The sequence below is a fragment of the Lithobates pipiens genome, unplaced genomic scaffold, assembly GCF_037356315.1.
Source record: "Lithobates pipiens isolate NorthernLeopardFrog02 unplaced genomic scaffold, aLitPip1_a1.2 Scaffold_8, whole genome shotgun sequence".
NCBI classification, from domain to species: Eukaryota; Metazoa; Chordata; class Amphibia; order Anura; family Ranidae; genus Lithobates; species Lithobates pipiens.
The window spans coordinates 171,313,502-171,334,373 of record NW_027507903.1 but is presented as its reverse complement, the minus strand read 5'-3'; the positions used below and the strand labels follow the sequence as shown (position 1 = coordinate 171,334,373).

General features: G+C 45.8%; 1 protein-coding gene across 2 annotated transcripts in view; it reads right to left on the bottom strand.

Moving 5' to 3' along the window:
• The window catches only part of GSAP (gamma-secretase activating protein), a 199,833-nt gene extending 179,201 nt beyond the window's left edge, over nt 1-20,632 (bottom strand). Inside the window, exon 1 of one of the 2 annotated variants that reach the window (XM_077471205.1) lies at nt 20,286-20,632. In XM_077471205.1, the coding sequence (XP_077327331.1) occupies nt 20,286-20,361 (76 nt within the window). In that variant the 5' untranslated portion in view covers nt 20,362-20,632. The remainder of the gene's footprint in view (nt 1-20,285) is intronic. The other variant, XM_077471204.1, reaches the window with a different exon arrangement.
• Nucleotides 20,633-20,872: the final 240 nt, after the last annotated feature.

Sequence of the window (20,872 nt, the reverse complement as noted above, 5' to 3'; positions counted from 1 at the left end):
GCTAACACATTATCAACGATTACAGGGTACACAGAGGAGCCAGCATTATCTCAAGTCATTATAGCAGAAAGACTCAACGTAGGACAACCACATCCTGAATCATAAGCTTTTCTACCAAAATGCACGTCCAAAATCCATAATTCAGGGAAAAAAAATAAAATAAAATAAAAAAAGTGAACCCTTTCCTGTCCCCACTGTACATGTCTTTGGGATGCTAGTGGGGATGGTGTTTATTTAGTAAAAAAAAAAAAAATTAAGTTAAAATTAACATTTTAAAGTTCTTCTGTAGGAGAAAGAGAAAAATACTTAAAAGTGATTGTAAAGTCTTGTTTTTTCCCTATAAAAGATACCTCCCTGCTCTGTTGCAGTAGATTTGCACAGAGCAGCCCGGATCCTCTTCTCAAGTCCCTCTTCTGTGAGCCTGGCCCCTTGCTCCTGACGAGTGCCCCTACAGCAAGCAGCTTTCTATGGGGGCACCTGAGTAGAGTCAAAGCTCCCTGTGTCCATTCAGACACACAGCCCTGACCTGGGCCCGCCCCTCTTTCCCCCCCGATTGGCAAGCTGACTGATTGGCGGCAGCCAATGGCCCTACTGCTGTGTCTCAGCCAATCAGGAGGGAGAATCTTGGAGGGCTGAGACACTCGTGGACATCACTGGAAAAGGGGGCCTCAGGTAAGTGTTAAGGGGGCTGCTGCACACAGAAGCCTTTTAATCTTAATACAGAGAATACATAAAAATAAAAAAATAAAAAAAAAACCCTTGTCCCTTTACGACCCCTTCAAATTGGTTGCAAACCTCAGACATAAAATATGAACAAGATTCATTTTGGTTAAGGGCACAGTGGCAGGCAAACTGTATTCCCTCCTCTCTTATTACACACCTAACAAGGGACAATATAAAAAATTTCCAACACCTGTTCCAAACCGTAAACCCCTTACTGGAGGGCTCGGTCATCTTGGGTGGCGATTCTAATCTAGCCTTTGACCAAGGGCTGGATAAATCCAGACCCACAGCATCTCAATTCACTCGTCCCACTAGGACCAGCCTGAATGTAGCGAGACTGATAAACTCTCAAGGCCTTATGGATATCTGGAGGGAACTCAATCCCTCCAAAAAGGGGAGTACACCCACTACTCGTTCCCCCACCAACTTTACGCCAGGATAGACCACATACTGGTAGCCCCTTCCACTATACCCTTGGCTCGAAAAGCCGCCATAATTGACATTGCATGGTTGGACCACTCTCTGGTGCTTCTAACCATACAGAACTCCAGCACTAGATCTCCCCTATCACACTGGTGCCTTAACGAATCACTCCTTAGAATCCCCACTAAAAACCAAAGAAATAGAGGACACTCTCAAGGAATACTTATACTGAAACACTCTGGGCAGCTCACAAAGCCACCATTAGAGGTACTTCAATAAAAACGGAGTCCCAAATCAAAAAAAAGAGACACAGATAGACATACTTAAATTGGAAAAAACGTACACATCCTTGAAAGCAACTCACAAGAAAAACCCCTCAAAGGCTCTTCTGGAAAAAAGTTGACGCAGCTAGACTGGAGCACAATCTGGCCTTGACCGCCTAGGTGGAAAAACATATTAGATGAAGTGGAGCTAAATTTTACTCACATAGGGACAAGATGGGTTCTATGCTGGCTTCTCCCAAATCTTGGACCTATACCCTAACCAGAATCAAGAGGCCCGTACACCCCCCCCCCCCCCCACTTCAAATCCATAGAAAATACTTGCAACATTCCACGACTTCTACTCTAAACTTTACACCACATTCCACACGGATGCGGGGACACTGATCACTGACTTCCTGCGAGACTTACCTATACCGACTCTTACCACAGAACACAAACACACAATGGAAGATACTTTTTCAGCCCAAGAAATTAAAGACATGATTAGAAATCTCAAAAATTGCTCTGCCCCGGGTGAATTCTCAGTACCATAGTATAAAGCCTTTGCGGATACCCTAGCCCCCCACATGGCCAAATTCTTTAATGCAAAAACCGCAGGCTCCCCCCTAGGACGCCCAACTCAACACCGCTTACATTACAGTGATCCCCAAGCCAAACAAAAACCCAGAGGAAGTTGAAAACTACAGACCCATATCTCTCAAATAATGATTTAAAGATTTTGACCAAAATATTAGCCAACCGACTCTCATCCTTCATAAGCAGGTAGAACCATAAGGTCCAGGTAGGGTTTATCCCTGGCAAATAGGGACCGGACCAAACTAGGAGGGCCATAGACATATCTATTCTTCAATCCAACTGAAATGGTGGTCCTAAACAGGAGGGGATGCTTTTGTCATTAGACTTGCACAAAGCTTCCGACTCTGTCAAATGGATGTACATATTTTCTATCATGGAACGCTGGGGATTTGACCAATGCTTCATGAGACTGCTTCATTCCCTTTACTCGTTCCAGAGGGCCTTGATACGCTTACAAGGACATTACTCGCATCCTCTCATGATGGAGAAAGGCACCAGGCAGGGCTGTCCCCTATCACCGCTTATATTCGCTAATGCCATCGAAACTCTAGCAATCGCGATACGCTCTAACCCTAATATCCAAGGCGTCTCTTGTGGTTCACAAACACATAAATGTGGCCTCTTCGCAGATGTTACTATTGATCACCTCCCTGATCACCACCCTACCCAACCTATGCAAACTACTAACCGATCTCTCAGCGATTTCGAGCCTCAGGGTGAATTACACCAAATCACATGCCCTCAACATCTCCCTAAAGCCAGAAATAGTCTCCTCCTTACAAAGTGCCTTTGATTTTAAATGGAGCAACGCTTCCATAGAATACTTGGGTATAGCTCTCAAGTAAAAAATTTAACTATTATACTCATGCAATAAAAAAGCTTGAATCCGACTTGCTAATCTGGGGGGGGGCTATCCTGGCTGGGGAGAATACACGCCATAAAGATGAACCTCCTTCCCAGGCAGTTGTACCCATTTAGGGCCTTACCGATCAAAATCAGACATGACCACCTGAAATCTTTGCAACAAAAGGTTAACATGTTTGTCTGGGGGGGTGGTCAGGCCACAGATTGCTTTAAAATACCCTATACAGACTTAGGTCCAGAGGTGGCCTGGGCCTTCCCAGATTACTTTGGTACTACCAAGCTGCCAGAATCTCCCAACTATCAATAGTACATGCCAGAACTGAAATGCCAGACTGGATACAGATAGAAAGGCAGGCGGCCACCTTTAATACACTCGATTTCCTCCTGGGGTCCTCTCCCAGGACGAGACCCCCTATCCTCTCCCCCATTCTCTCTCTCTCTCTCTCTCTCTTTGGGACAGGATGAGGAACAATTCCTCCTTAATCTCGGAATGTCAACCCCTTTCCCACATCTTCAATAACCCAAACTTTACCCTGGGACTAGACATTAAGGCATTTAAGTGGTGGCTGGATAAGGAGCTGTACTGGATTGGACACTTTCACTGCTACAGGACCAATCACTCTGAAATTTTGTAAAAAACAATTAGAGATCCCACCCACTGAACACTTCAGATTCCAGCAAATACTACACTTCCAGCACACACACACACACACACACACACACACAATCTGGAGATCTAAACCAACCCCCCACCCCCCCAGTTTTACACCTTACAAATGTTGGTGTGGACAGACCACAGAACAGAGGGGAGGAATTTCTATCGTCTATCAGTCGTTGGCCCGTTCGCACGCCAAAACCCCGTATACAGTGCCTTGCGAAAGTATTCGGCCCCCTTGAACTTTTCAACCTTTTGCCACATTTCAGGCTTCAAACCTAAAGATATAAAATTTTAATTTTTTTTGTGGAACACAATTGTGAAGTGGAACAAAATCTATTGGATAATTTAAACTTTTTTAGCAAATAAAAAACTGAAAAGTGGTGCGTGCAAAATTATTCGGCCCCTTTACTTTCAGTGCAGCAAACTCACTCCAGAAGTTCAGCGAGGATCTCTGAATGATCCAATGTTGTCCTAAATGACTCATATTGATAAATAGAATCCACCTGTGTGTAATCAAGTCTCTGTATAAATGCACCTCCTCTGTGATAGTCTCAGGGTTCTGTTGAAAGCGTAGAGAGCATCATGAAGACCAAGGAACACACCAGGCAGGTCCGTAATACTGTTGTGGAGAAGTTTAAAGCCGGATTTGGATACAAAAAGATTTCCCAAGCTTTAAACATCCCGAGGAGCACTGTGCAAGCGATCATTTTGAAATGGGAGTATCAGACCACTGCAAATCTACCAAGACCTGGCCGTCCCTCTAAACTTTCAGCTCAGACAAGGAGAAGACTGATCAGAGATGCAGCCAAGAGGCCCATGATCACTCTGGATGAACTGCAGAGAACTACAGCTGAGGTGGGAGAGTCTGTCCATAGGACAACAATCAGTCGTACACTGCACAAATCTGGCCTTTATGGAAGAGTGGCAAGAAGAAAGCCATTTCTCAAAGATATCCATAAAAAGTCTCGTCTAAAGTTTGCCACAAGCCACCTGGGAGACACACCAAACATGTGGAAGAAGGTGCTCTGGTCAGATGAAACCAAAATTGAACTTTTTGCCCACAATGCAAAACGATATGTTTGGCGTAAAAGCAACACATCTTATCACCCTCAACACACCATCCCCACTGTCAAACATGGTGGTGGCAGCATCATGGTTTGGGCCTGCTTTTCTTCAGCAGGGACAGGGAAGATGGTTAAAATTGAGGGGAAGATGGATGCAGCCAAATACAGGACCATTCTGGATGAAAATCTGTTGGAGTCTGCAAAAGATCAGAAACTGGGACGGAGATTTCTCTTCCAACAAGACAATGATCCCAAACATACAGCAAAATCTACAAAGGAATGGTTCACAAATAAACGTATCCAGGTGTTAGAATGGCCAAGTCAAAGTCCAGACCTGAATCCAATCGAGAATCTGTGGAAAGAGCTGAAAACTGCTGTTCACAAAAGCTCTCCATCCAACCTTACTGAGCTCGAGCTGTTTTGCAAGGAAGAATGGGCAAAAATTTCAGTCTCTCTATGTGCAAAACTGATAGAGACATACCCCAAGCGACTTGCAGCTGTAATCGCAGCAAAAGGTGGCTCTACAAATTATTAACGCAAGGGGGCCGAATAATTTTGCACGCCCCACTTTTCATTTTTTTAGTAGTTAAAAAAAGTTTCAAAAATCCAAATAGATTTCGTTCCACTTCACAATTGTGTCCCACTTGTTGGCGATTCTTCACAAAAAATAAAAATTTTATGTCTTTAGGTTTGAAGCCTGAAATGTGGCAAAAGGTTGAAAAGTTCAAGAGGGCCGAGGCACTGTGACATCTTGAGAGAACGATGTTCAAATAAACTGACCTTTGGAGCAATGGCAGATGACCTTCTCTAGGGCATTTAAAGGGATACAAAATATATCCCTGATAGAATCCAATGTGAAAGTGATAACCAGATGGTAACTCACATCGGCCAAATTGGCCCTCATATCCCACAGCCGGCCCACTGTGCTCCAGGGGATGTCAACTTACAGGCTCTATGGCTCACACGTGGTGGGAGTGTCCTAGAATACGATCGTACTGGTCTAGGGTGTTTTCCATGATCCAAAGGGTTACAAATCAACAAATTCCAAAACTCCCAGAAGTCGCTCTTCTGGACGCCTCTCTTCCCAAGATGTCTAAAGCCACACGTAAACTGATACACTTTATTTTCCTGGGTGCGAAGCTGACGATAGCCAAGTCCTGCAAACAGCCGAGGGTGTCCCTTCTGGCCACCAAAAGAAAATCCTTTGAATTATGTCCCAGGAGAAACTTACAAGCATTCTCCTGGATAGAACCCAGGAATTTGAGGCAGTCTGGGAGCCTTGGGCCAAATATGTGGGCATCTCCCTTATACCTGGGATACAGGCGTAACAAACTAGTAGCAATACTTCCTCTCCAGTACTTTAATTTTCCCTCCCCACACCTTGTGCCTGCATCCCTCATCCCAGTGGCTTTTCCTTATTCCTCTCTCCTCCTCGTTTCCCTCTTTTGTTCTTTTCCTTCAGCCATCTCGCAGGCCTTCTGCAAGCTCTTTACAACTGCAAATTACACTGGACAAACCCCCCCCCCCCCCCTTCACGATGGTATGGGCTCCAGGACCGAAGTTTTTTTTTTGGCTTTTTTCTAGCAACCTTGTAGCCGGGGGCTTTTTCCCAGATCCCACTATGGGAGGGAGTGGGGGGGGGGGGTTTCTGGGCACAGCAAGTTCCCCAAAAGGGGTGCCCAGGCTGTTCTCCGGTTCCCCTTCCCGGCAGCGGGGGCGGGGGAACTTAACTAGGCTGCTGTAGTGAGCCAAAGTTGGGTCTATAGCCCAGATCTTTAAATGTCTCTTGATTGCAATTGTTTAAAGATGTAACGTCAGATAACATGTTTGTATTGACTTTTACGGTTCAAGCTTCTAAGGGTCCTTTCACACGGGGCGGATCAGTTCTGATCCGCCCCGTGGATGTCCGTTTGCTCAGCGGGGATCACTCCGCCGATCCCCGCTGAGCAGGGAGATGACAGGTCTGTCTCTGCACACTGTGCAGGGACGGACCTGTCACAGCGCCGCTCTCCCCTATGGGAGATCGGATGACGACGGACCGCAGTGCCCGTCGTCATCCGATCCGATCCGCAGACGGATGGAAAAATAGCTTTTTCCTCCGTCACACTTTTTCGGATCGGAGCGGGTCGGATGTCAGCGGACATGTCACCGCTGACATCCGACGCTCCATAGAGCTCTATGGAGCACCCGTTCAGGTCCGCCTGAAAAACTGACAGGCGGGCCTGAACGGCACGTTGGTGTGAAAGAGGCCTAAATGTTTGTATTTCTTTGAAAATATAAACAAAGCATATATCGCTATAGTATGTACTTGTTTCAATTAAGAGCACTACATGTCACTTCTGTCTACTGCTGCATTCCTCTACCAGCTACTGACAAATGTTCCTGGATCCATAAGAAAAATGGTGACAGGCGAGGGACGTCAAGCAGATTGACAGCCTCAGCTCTGTTCCTATGTGCAGGGGGGGGGGGGGGGTGACTACTCCCTCCAATCAGCTCAGTGTGTAAATTTCAGCTCCCCCCACCCCGTTAATTTTAATTACTCTCAGACAAGCTGTATAAATTCAGTCCTTTGAACAGATGCAGAAGAGAGGGCTGCAGATAAGCAGATACAACTTATGTAGGAGGATTGTTTTAATCTCTGTATATCACCTGAGATCAGTCACTTCACTGGGTATATTGTGGGGGTTTACAACCACTTTAAAAAATGTAAAAAAAATAAAAAATATATTCTCTTTATCAGCCCGTCATCCGATTTTTTTCATGTGACAATTTTACCATGATTATCCAATAATATTAACCAAAATTACCATATCATGTGAGGAATACATCAATTGGTTTCATTGAGCCATAGTCTTGCTATGGCTGCTATTGCTATATTCTGGCTAAAATCATCCTGTGTGAAAATGACATTCTCTGTCCGTTATGTGGGAGGACAGAGCTAAATTTCACAGTGCAATGACATTGGACTCAACTATTTACTTAGTTAGGACAGCTGTGTTTACTAGAAGCCATTGGTGAGCCAGTGCTCAGGGTTAGACAAGGTAGCACCATGAATTTACAATGTTGACTTTTTTCTATTGTTAGGCAACCTCAAGACATTGGTTGGAAAAATGCATCAAAAGAAAATCGAGGTGGGAATGGGGGTTCAGGGGTTGTTTAATGCAGTCAAACCACTTTCTTGTGTAAAAAGAAATCAAAGTGTCTATCCTCTCCTTTCATGGTTTGTGTAGTTGAATAGTAGACGTGCATAGGAAATTGTTACCGTGATTCATTCACCAGCAAATTGCTGGTTTAGAAAAAAAAAAAAAAAAAAAAAGTTTAAATATGACAAAAGGGGTGGAGCTTATAGAAAGCGGGGTGTCATCAGTCATGTACACTTATGACTTAAGGATCACAAAATACAGCCTTGCTAGCGAGACACTAACTGAAGAGTTATAAAAATGCCTTTACCCCTTGATAACATTAGTTTGAACAAAACGAGTCAGAAGGAGCTACAGCGGTCATGCCATCACACCCACCAGGGTGCTGCACGTGCTTGATTGTATTTTTTGCAAGTTCACTCCTGCTTGCTGGAAGTCATTTTAATTTTTATTAAAAATGTGAACTTTTAATACTACACTAAGAGTTCCTCCTCTGTCTTTCCTTCTCATTGCGTGCACTGCTGGAATATTTTGTCTACATGGGCTATCCGTCTTGGAACCCTTGCTCTTGACATCAATCCATCCCATGGAGATGTTGGATTTAAGCACCTTGGATCCCAGCAGTTGATTGTGGATAATCCTGATTGCTTTGTACATTTTGGAATCCTGGCATCCATCCATCCCATAGGAATATTGGGATGATGCGCAGCCTGACCTCCATCTTGGGGTCTTAATAGCTGGTAAGTGGCTAGTGAGTGGGGTGTGAAGAATCCTTCATTCACTTTTGGAGCACTGGATTTTGCTAACACTTAAATGTTTATATGAACTTTTTTTTGCGCTGAAGCACTTTATTTCATTGACTTTATTGTTTATGGAGTCTGTTACTTGCACATATGTTGTAAATCACTTTTTTTCCCTTCTCTTGATTGTAGGATTATTACAATGATCTTATGCACGGATATGCCATGAGTGCAGTTATCACAGATTTTTTATTTTTTTTTTTAAAGAGAGATATAGAGATATATACTATTAGCATCAAATGTAGAGCTTGAAGGACGCCAACACTCGCTGGTTCTTCTTTTTAAGGGCTTTGTTTGCTGAACTTTTTTTACTAAAAATGGGCAAACAAAGGTTTCCCTTGCAGGGGTTTCAGCATTCCTCTCACTTGCAGCACTGCTGCTCTGGCCTTACACTCCAGGCATAAAAACGCAATATATCTTAAATAAATTCATAAACAATCATGAATAAATATCTATAAGTGAATAAATAATAGGGTGTGGGTTTCACATTTTTTATGCACATTGTTTTTCTAATTCACTTATTTAATTAGTCACTGGGATTTTACGAATTTATATATATATATATATATATAAAATTATATATATATATATATATATATATATATATATATATATATTTTTATAGTAATTATTTATTCACTTATAGATATTTATTCATGATTGTTTATGAATTTATTTAAGATAGAGTTTTATGAATTTGGTAACTTAAGTTTCACCTTATTAATTGGGAAATTAATAAATTTTTCGTTTTCATATGATGTCTAGTTGGTCCATACATAGTGACAACATCAGTGGGTCACATTGAATGGGGTGGGAGCGTTTGGATAGCGCAGCCACATATATTTTTATGCTTACTGAATTTTAGGATGCGCATCACATCCTGGTAGCTGCAGCTTTAGCTGTATGGTGGTATATTTCTTTTTTTTTTTTTTTTTTCCCTCTTAGATTAGGAGCGCAGTAATTTTTCGTTTTTCTTTCTTACACTCCAGGCCCTTGTCTGTCTCCTGCAGACTTTCACCGACCACCCTGGTGCACACAGCTAGCAGCCTCTTGCTGCACTGGCTCCCCCATGGAGCCCTCCTGACTCCTGGTACTTAGACTTCCTATCTGCCGGGGTGGAGCCTAGAACCATGGTCAGGTTAATACTAAAAGCCCAGCACACACCTGACCAATCAGTATGCTGCCTGAAAGGCTAGTTTTCTCTTAATGTTACATACTCCCTGGAGCCCCTCAACCTGTCTGGTTGAGAATTCTGGGTCACATCCTCCTTCTAGACCCTGGCAGGGCAACGCTCTGCCACAATATTAGTGAGTGTGTGTGTGTGTGTGTGAGAGAGATATAGATATAAAAGTCTTGTTAGATTGTGACACAGTCAGTTGTATGGTGACACATTTGCTTGCCTTGTTTCCACTTTTAGAATGTAGTTCTGTCAATCACATGTCACATTCCACAGGCTATAGCACCTAAGTGACGATTGTTTTCTGCTCCAGGAGGCCTTTACAGAAATGGTCTCACAAAAGAACACAACACCAGATCAAAACAAATTAAAAATGTTAAAAGTAATAAATAAAAAGATTACGCTTCCACATTTTAAAAGATATGTGCACTCAACTTAAGCCCCCCAATCCCCACCCCATTCTGTGCAGGCGTGTCATGCCACCTGCAACTCAGCTCTCCAGGGATCTTGCGGTCGGTTCTTCCCAGACCTGTTCAACACCACAGTGAAGATGGATTAGAACCCCTGTCATGTTTTTTATTGCTGTGTGTTGCAATTAGGGAAATTCACCCTCTCCATTTGTTCTGTTTACCATTATTATTAAGTGTGAAAGTATGCAAAAATGTCAAATTTTGGGTCGGTAGATAAATAGCTACTCTTGTAAATGATCGTTAGGTTTGTGCAGGGAACATTAGGGAAAACATATCATGAGACAGAATAACTTCACTAGGTTAGCTCCTGTTCAGACTCTTAGGTTGTGGTAAAAAGCACATTTGCTACAGTAAAGGACATTAAGAGCCGGTTCACACAGGGACGACTCAGATCCGACTTCAGGTCGCCCCAGGTCGGACAACATGTAAAAATCAATGTAAGTGAATGAGAGCCGTCTTAATGCACACTACTGAAGTCGCTCCGACTTCAGAAAAGGTTCCTGTACTACTTCAATCCGACTTGTACCTGTTGAATTCAATGGAGGTCGCCTACAAGTCGGATCTCCGTCTATACAGAGGCGACTCTCACAGAATTATCAGCTCTGAAGAGGGAACGCCACGCCAATAAATTTGGCGTGGGTTTCCCCTCCGAGAGCATACCAGGTCCTTAGGTCTGGTATGGATTCTAAGGGGAACCCCCACGCCGTTTCCCCTCAGATCCATACCAGACCCTTATGCGAGCATGCTACCCTGCCGGCAAGGAAAGGGGGTGGGGACGAGCAAGCGATCCTCCCCCCTCCTGAGCCGTACCAGGCCACGTGCCCTCAACATGGGGGGTGCCTTGGGGAAGGGGGGGGCCGCGTGCCCCCCCCACCCCCAAAGCACCTTGTCCCCATGTTGACGAGGACAAGGGCCTCTTGCCGACAACCCTGGCCGTTGGTTGTCGGGGTCTGCGGGCGGGGGGGCTTATCGGAATCTAGGAGCCCCCTTTGATAAGGGGGCCCCCAGATCCCGGCCCCCCCACTCTATGTGAATGAGTATGGGGTACAATGTACCCCTACCCATTCACCTGTGAAAAAAATAAAAAACACAACACACAAGGGTTAAAATACTTTATTGCACAGCTCTGGGGGTCTTCCGTCTTCGGGTGTCTTCTTGCCGGACTCCTCCGCTATCTTCTGCTCTTTTGCTAGCCCTTTCACTAGCGGAGAAGCCCAGCTTTCTGCTTCACCGCCACCGCCCTCTTCTTCCGACTTCGGGGGTCTTGTCCCCCTCTTCGGTTCTTCTTGCCGGGCCACCGCGCCTTCTTCTAGCCCTTTTACAAGCGGTGACAGATGCTAGGTTTGACTCGGCCCAAGAGAAAATTTCTCCTGCCATCTTCTGCAAAGCAGAGCTCCTGGTCCCCCCCCCTGCTTGTTTATATAGGCAACAACAGCTGCATTATCCGACCTTACTTGGAGGGGTTGTCCCCTTATTTTTTGCTAGAAGGCTACTATCGCCATCTGCACTGCCAGTAATTCCCTCCGATCTAAGGCCGGTGGCTTCTACCTGAGCCCAGGATCCTTGAGCCAAATCTTTTTCCAGGTGTGCACCCCAGCCGAAAGAGCTTGAGTCTGTTGTCAGCACCAGAGCGGTTGGTCTGAACCACAACAGACCCCTGTCCAACATGTGACTGGTTTGCCACCACCACAGAGTCCTTTTGACCCTGGTGGGTATCAGCATAGGTAGATCCAAACCCTGCCATCCCAGCAACGCAGAAGCAGAGCCTGCAGCGGGCGCTAGTGAATCCTTGCCCAAAGGACTGCTGGAAAACAGGATGTCATTAAGCCTGTCACTCTCATGACATCTCTGACCTGGGCTTCTGGATTGGTCTGAAGCCGCGCTACTGCTAGACCTACCGTCTCCATCTTCTCTGATGGGAGAAAAACCTTCCCCTCTACTGAGGACATTCTGTAACCCAGATACAGTACTTCCTGGGTTGGGATCAACTGGGACCTGAAACGCTTGTACCTGATATACCTGTTCAGGGGCCTGAGATTGAGGATCAACCTGAACTTGCCTGATGGCTTTTGAACTACGAACACATGGGAATATACTCCCTTGTCAGTGTTCCGCATCTGGTACTCGGCTCATGACCTGTTGATCTAACAACTCTCCCAGCGGCAGAGTCAGAGCTTCTGACTTCTCCCGGTCTCTGGGTAACTGGGTTAATAAGAAAGTAGGTGGGGGAATGGCACTGAACTCCAGATTGTAGCAGTTTTATATTATCTCCAATATAAATGGACTTGAAGTTGTGTTGGTTCATTGTGGGAGGAAATCCCCCAACCTTCCACCCAACTGGAACACAGGAGTCACTGGGATTTTTGAGGAGGATTGAATAGTATTCCCGCTCTGCCACAGCCCTTGTGACCCGTCCAGTGTTTTTTAATCCGACCCCCTCTCTTGCTGGGTTTGTTGCCTAAACCCTCAAAAAAGACGTCCCCCCTCAAGCTTCTTCTTTTTCTCTGGAAAGGCTTTCTTTTTGTTCTGGGTACGTTCCAGGGCCTCCTGGAGCCCAGGGCCAAAAAGGTGGTCGCCTGAGAAAGGCAATCCACAAAGTCTGAGCTTTGATGCTGCATCTCCCGACCAGGCTTTCAGCCATACAGCCCTTCTTGCAGCATTAACCAAAGCTGCAGACCTGGCTGCTAGCTTTACCTACTCTGCAGAAGGAACCCAACTGCTTTAAATAATAAGGGAAAGGATTTTAGCAGCTGTTGTTGGGACGTGCCTGCAGAAATATGAGACCGTAACTGCGTTAACCAGCATTCCAAATTTCTAGCCACACAGGTGGCTGCAAGGGCAGGTTTGAGCGCAATAGAGGAAGCATCCCAAGCCCTCTTTAAACGCTTCCACTAGAGATTTGTGCACAGGGAAAACTGGATTTTTGAGCAGAGACCCCCGATACATGAGGTCATGCTTAGAAAGCTGTACTGACTCCTCTCTGATCTCTAGGGTGTCATAGATCGCTTTTAACAAATCCCCTACATCGTCCAATGTCAATTTGTACCTGGATCCTCTGGAGCAATCTTCCTCTTCATCAGAGTCAGACCCTGAGTCTACCCGAGAAGAGGCCAGCGACCTGGGCTCCCTCTCCCCATTTTCTCTATCCTCCTGACTGGACTCAGACAGGGAGGGCAAACTTGCTGCTCTAGATAAGGGCACAGAGGAATCCTGCATCCTATCAATCATTCCTCTAAAAGATTTGAAGGTGGATGCAATCTCGTCTTTTACTGACGAAAGGCTCTTATGACACTGTCATAGAATCATCCTTAGATAAATTACTGACACATTCGGGGCAAAGCGGCTTCTCCCAATTGGGCCCGAGTTTTGTCCCACGAACAGCACACTTTCTCCTGGGAGGCTGTATCTGAGATCTGTCCTGTGCCTTACCCTGAAAGCAAAAAAGAAAAGACAGAAAACAAATCATGAAAGCCTATCCCAACCATCACCACTGTGCTCAGGGGGAAGGAGTGAAGTGCCCAGCCCTTCACCTGCAGTTCCCCATCCAGGGAATGGCCTTGGTCACAAAGACCTTACCCCCTCCCAGAGTAAGCCATGATCTGCCCTCACCACGCTTACCTGAGAGGTGCCGGTGCCAGAAGAACCGGAGTCGAACTGCTGCAGTGCCCTTCATGGCTCCTTAGTGTTGTCACAGCCTCTGCTGGATCTACACAGGCTCCGGATGCCCAACAAGCGACAGACGCTGCGCCTGGAGACTGGAACCTTTGTCTCCTGGCACCCCCGATGATGTGGTTCCGCCGGAAGCTGCGTTAGTTGGAATGCAGAAGCCCCTCCTCAGACGCACGTACGTTCATAACCATACCCGGGAACAGATGTCCAGCATGCCTCGTGGACGCCGTTCATTCTTGGTCGCCGTTCATTTTTCTGATGAAGGACGGCCGGTTTGTGCGACGAAATGGAGATTGTGGAGTGGCGGATCCCCTGAGGTCCAACTCTCCCCGAGCTTATAGGCAGTGGTGTACAAGCAGCCCTTTCTTCACTGCACTAGACTGAGGGGTGCTTTGGGCCAAGGAGAAGGTACTTCAGAGGCTCCTCCCAGGACAGTCCTGGAACATGGAGCTCCCCAGGTTCCTCACATGCTTCCTTCCCGTCCGGCAGAAAACACAAAAACTGAAGGGGAAGGCCTTTTTTTAACCATTTAGGTGAATGTGTTTGCTGTCTCGAAGGGAGGAGCCCTATGTCTCAGAGGCTGTCCTGGAAAAACAAACAAACAGCGTGGGGGTCTTCCCCCGACCTTGGGTCTAGTATGGATTAATGCAGCAAGTTAAAACAAAAATAAAAAAAACTGCCTTTACAACCACTTTAATACTTTTCTATGAAATGCTATGAAAATGCTACAGTAATTACTATGCTTAGCTACAAATCAATGAAAGAGAGCAATTTGTAGCAGAGAGCAAACCAAAGCTGTAGTAAATCTCTAACGTCTCCAGCGATTACATCGTTAGCCACAAATTGCTGTTAAAAGTGGTTGTGAAGGCTTAAGGTCTTTTTATCCAAGCCCCATCTCAATCCAGTGATGTGCATGAGGGCAGGGGCTCTCCTGGGGATTCTTCTTCATTGGCTGAGACAGCAGTGGGAGCCATTGGCTCCTGCCAATCACAGCCAGTAAACCAATGAGAAGAGAGCAGGGGTGGAGCCGAGTAGCAGCTATCATGCTACTTGGCAGGAGGGAGGGACCAGGAGAGCCAGCAAGGGAACCAAGAAGAGAAGGATCTAGACTGCTCTTCGCAAAACCACTGCACAGGGCAGATAAGTATGACACGTTTGTTATTTTTATAACATACGCACATTGATAAATTATGGATTTCTTATCCAAGCAATCAATAAATGTAAAAAAAACTGTTAACAGTATAGCTATAACCCATTTTATACACAACGATCAGCCATAAAATTTTGGCCACCCACCATACCCTATCAAGGCAAAAACTCCACGAGATCTCTGAAGGTATGCTGTGGTATCTGGCACCAAGGTGTCAGCATCAGATTATTTAAGTTTCATTCACTTGGCTGTAAAAATGTTACTGATGTTGTTACCCATGTGTTTTCTAGATGAAAGGTTCCTGCGTAATGATCAGTAAAATACTTGTGTATAGATGCCTTTAACCACTTGCTTACTGGGCACTTAAACACCCTTCCTGACCAGACCAATTTTCAGCTTTTGGTGCTCTCACACTTTGAATGACAATTACTCAGTCATGCAACACTGTACCCAAATGAATTTTGTGTCCTTTTTTTCCCACAAATAGAGCTTTCTTTTGGTGGTATTTGATCACCTCTGGGGTTTTTATTTTTTGCGCTATAAATGAAAAAAGACCGAAAATTTTGAAAAAAAAAAAACACATATTTCTTTGTTTCTGTGATAAAATTTTGCAAATTATAATTTTTTTTTCATAAATTTTGGCCACAATTTATACTGCTACATATCTTTGGTAAAAATAACCCAAATTAGTGGATATTATTTGGTCTTTGTGAAAGTTAGAGAGTCTACAATCTGTGGTGCGAATCGCACAAAATTGATCACACCTGATGTACTGGTGGCCTATCTCATTTCTTGCGACCCGAACAAGTCAGGAAAGTACAAATACCCCCCAAATGACCCCTTTTTTGAAAGTAGACATTCCAAGGTATTTACTAAGATGCATGGTGAGGTTTTTGATGTTGTCATCTTTTTCCCACAATTCTTTGCAAAATGAAGATTTTTTTTTTTTTTCCCTCACAAAATTTTCAATGTAATAGGTTATTTCTCTCACATGGCATGTGTATACCACAAATGACACCCCAAAATACGTTCTGCTACTCCTTCTGAGTATTACGATACCAAATGTGTGAGACTTTTACACAGCCTGGCCACATACAGAGGCCCAATATTGAAATGGCACCATCAGGCGTTCTAGGAGCATAAATTACACATTTCATTTCTCAACCACCTATTACAGTTTTGAAGGCCCTGGAGCACCAGGACAATGGAAATGCCCACAAAGTGACCCCATTTTGGAAAGCTAACACCCCAACGTATAATCTATGAGGCATAATGAGTCGTTTGAATGGTTCATTTTTTTCCAGAAGTTTTGGGAAAATGTGTAAAAAAAATGAAAACGCATTTTTTTTTTTTTTTTTTTTTTTTTTACGCAAAGTTGTCCATTTATAAGATATTTCCAACACATAGCATGTACATAGCAAAAATGACACCCCAAAATACGTTCTACTACTCCTCCTGAGTATAACGATACCAAATGTGTGAGACTTTTACACAGCCTGACCACATACAGAGGCCCAATATTGAAATAGCACCATCAGGCGTTCTAGGAGCATAAATTACACATCTTATTTCTCAACCACCTATTACAGTTTTGAAGGCCCTGGAGCACCAGGACAATGGAAATGCCCACAAAGTGACCCCACGTGGCACTGACGACACGTGGCACTGACAGATGGCACTGGAGGCAGATGGGGCTGGCAGATGGGGCTGGCTATTTGCTCTGGCAAATGGGGCTGGCAGATGGCACTGCGGCTGGCAGATGGCACTGGCAGGTGGCACTGGCAGGTGGCACTGGGGCTGACGGATGGCACTGGCGCTGGCACTGGCGCTGGCAGGTGGCACTGGCACATGGCACGTGGCACTGGGGCTGGCGGCACTGAGGCTGGCAGGTGGCACTGGCAGGTGGCACTGGCACTGACGGATGGCACTAGCAGGTGGCACTGGCACTGGGGCTGACGGCACTGGGGCTGACGGCACTGGCAGGTGGCACTGGGGCTGACGGCACTGGGGCTGACGGGCGGCGCTGGCAGGTGGCTCTGGCAGGTGGCACTGGCGCTGGCGGCACTGGGGCTGGCAGGTGGCGCTGGCGGCACTGGCACTACTGGCAGATGGCACTGGGCTGACAGATGGCACTGGCACTGGGGCTGACACTGGCACTGGGGCTGACACTGGCACTGACACATAGATCGCTCTCCCTCCTCACACGCTGTCTCTGTGTGAGGAGGGAGAGACACGGCAATGGGAGATGATCTCATATGTTTACATATGAGATCATCTCCCATTGGCAGCTGCGATCGCGCTGTGAACGGCCTCTTTGATTGGCCGTTCACGGCGATCTGTATTTGCCTGTCTCCGGGAGACACGGCAAATGCAATACTTCCGTGATGCGCGCCCCCGGCGGCGCGCATTGCGGAAGTAAACACCAGGCCGTCCAGGGACGGCCAGGCGAAGGAAGCCGCCCGCTCTAAGGCCGTCATTCAGCTATAGGAGGTTAAACTTGTATGCGTACATAATGTTTTTATGAGCATTTTGTTTTCCCCTTTGTTTAGGCTTAAGGTGGTTGTAAAGCTTTTTTTTTATTATTTTTTTTTAACATGTCATACTTACCTCCACTGTGCAGTTGGTTTTGCACAGAGTGACCCTGATTCTCCTCTTTTGGGGTCCCTCCGTGGCGCTCCTGGCTCCTCCTCTTCTCGAGTGCCCCGTCAGAGAAGGGCTCTTTCGGGCACGCTCCCATGTCCTGCTGCTGCTGCGTGCATAAACAGCAAAACTCGGCTCCGCCCCCAGGCACTCATGTCATTGAATTTGATTGACAGCAGGAGGAGTCAATGGCTGCGCTGCTATCAATCTATCCAGTCAGGACACGAGACACCAGAGCTGGTGTGCTCGTTCCTGTCGTGGAAATAACGGGGCTCACGTAAGTATAGGGGGGGGGGTTCAGGGGCACTGTTGCAGCAAACAAGGTTTTTCACCTTATTACATAAAATGCATTAAGGTGAAAAACTGTTTAATTTACGCATTTACAAACACGAATACATGTATTTTATGCGCAAGCCCGTAAAAGCACATGTTCTTAGGCTTCAGCGTCGGTTCACATATATGCAATGCAGGAAACGAATGCTGTGCGTTTCCTGCACCGCACTGAAATCGCAGAGTGCTCATGTAATCTGTACACAAACAAGCCACACTATAAAGTCCTACATGGTTCAAACCACTTGTCCCTGTATTTAGGTGGGAGAGCTATTCCACAATTAAACACCAAAAACGACTCAAAATACAAAAATGGATAATGCTTGACCCCTACCAATTTATAAATAAAAAAAATACTAAAGGAATTCTATGGTTTCTTCTATATCCTGAAATCCTATCATACCCACAGAGGAATAGGATGGAGAGCGATAAAGGACAAATATAAACGTGAGGGTACTCCCATTCATATACAAAAAAATAAAAAATAAATTGACCTTTAGACCCCTTTCACACCAGGGCATTTTGCAGGCGCTATAGCGTTAGAAATAGCGCTGTGAAAGCTCGAAGGCTTTCACACTACAGCGGTGCGCTAGCAGGACATCAGGGAAAAATCCTGCCAGCAGCTTCTTAGGAGCGGTGTGTTTACCGCTCCTCCACCGCTGCTCCGCATTGAAATCAATGGGGAAGCACTGTAATACCGCCGGAAAAACACCATTATTGCAGCGTATTGCCGGCGGTTTTAACCCTTTCTCGGCCGCTAGCGGGGGTAAAAGCGCCCCGCTAGCAGCCGAAATGCACAGCAAAACCGGCGGTAAAACGCCGCTAAAAATAGCGCGTTTTACCGCCCATGCTATGGGCGGTGTGGTGTGAAAGGGGTCTTATTGCAAAAATGATAACATTTACAAATTGCTCATGCAATCTGCTGTGGGTGTCAACATCCAATTAACGTCAGCCCCACCCCCACCCAAAAAAAAAAAAAAAAGCTTGAAAATGCAGTGTGAATGCCTGAATCAGATTGCTTGGGTGTTCATCCGATTTCACTGCGGCCCTGCACATGCAGTGCGTTGTGAATTAAGCCATACAAAATGAATGGCTCAAATCGCACCGCACAGACGTTGCATGCGATTTGCATGAAATCACATGCGATGTGCCGCATCTCGGCAGTGTGAACCTAGGCTCATTCTCACAGCCATAAAAGAAAAATGCATACACACGTGTTTTCTAATTATGGATCTGAACACAGCTGCATTGTTTTCAATGGAGCCATTCACACAGGCGCGTAAACATGAGCTGCTTTCAGATCATACAGAATTCAAAAATCTGCATCTAAGAACATGCTCTTTATGAGTTTACCCATGTAAAACTAAGGTCTGTGTTTGTTTAGTCTTAATTTACACACGTACAAAGGGGAAAAGGTACATCATAAAAGTAAGTTATCTACGCATACACATCTTTATGCATTTAAATACATCTATACACAAGTGTATTACCGATTAGGGATGAGCTCAGGCGTGTTCACATGCTCCACGTGCAGAACCCACCAGGAAGTTGGCGCAGAACTGATCACAGCAGTTTCCCGATCTCTGCAGCCGCACATCGGGGCAGTGTCTCACCGACTGATTAGCGCAGCGCTGCGGCGACTTCCTGGCAGGCTCTGCACGGTGAGCATGCAAACACGCCTGAGCTTATCCTTATTACTGATCGTTACACAAGAACTGTTCTGGAAAACGTGACAGCATCAGTGTAAATTTTATGGCCATGAGAAAGATGCCTTAAAGTGATTCTAAAGCCTAAACATTTTTTTACCTTAATACATTCCCTGGATTGAAATCTGGAAAATTTGGAGGCCAAGTCAACACTTTGAAATCATTCTTGAATTCATCAGACCGGGCCACCTTCTTCCATTGCTCTGTGATCCAGTTCCGATGCTCACGTGCCCACTGTAGGCACTTTTGGATGTGGACACGGGTCATTATAGGCCCCTGACCGGTCTGCAGATAGACAGCCCCATACACAACAAACACTGATTGTTCCGACAACTATCAGAACCAGTATTTGCTTTTTCAGCAATTTGAGCTACAGTAGCTCTTCTATGAGATAAGCAACTTCAGGTATAACATGTTCATTTGCTGCCCAACACATCCCACCAACTTTCAGGACATCATTGTTAAATCAGTCTACCTGTCATTGGTCATAATGTTATGGCTGATCAGTGTATCTCCCTATAGGAAGGCACAAGTCCTATCCAACCTGTACTCATCACACCCACCCTCAGCAGCAGGTATGCCCTGTGATTAAAATGAAGTGTCATCATTACCAGGAGCTCCTTGTGTCACAATCCATGGTATGACATCCCTATGGAGATTGAAGGTGGCATGGAAGTCCAGCAGCATGTCTGCACCTTGTGTAAGCCGCCTGTCCCGTCCTGAAGCACTACACACTCATTCTCTCAGCCAGACTCCCGGGGAATCACTGCCAAATTGCCAATTGAAGGGCCGTACATAAACACCGATAGAAGAGAATGCCGACAGGACGGACATACAGACAACACAACGACCAATCAGCGGCTCCTCTACAAGACGGCTCCCGCACGTCTCCCGTGTTATCCACTTCTGTGGCCACACTCAGCCCTAGCTCCGCCCTCCAAAGAGCGCCACACCAATCACAGCCCCGGAAAACTCAGCAACCCGGTGCTGTTAGCTGTGGCAGATGTCATATATGAGGGTAGGCGTGGCTATAGAAAGATTCCCTCCAGGGAGAATGAGGAAATAACATTGGGGAGGGGATTGCCCTGAGAGGACTTCGTGTGTGACGGGAGAGGGAGGTGTGCAAGGGGGAGAAAGAGATGTGTGAGGGGAAAGGGGGGCGTGTGAATGTGAGGGAGGTGTGTAAATGTGAGGTGTA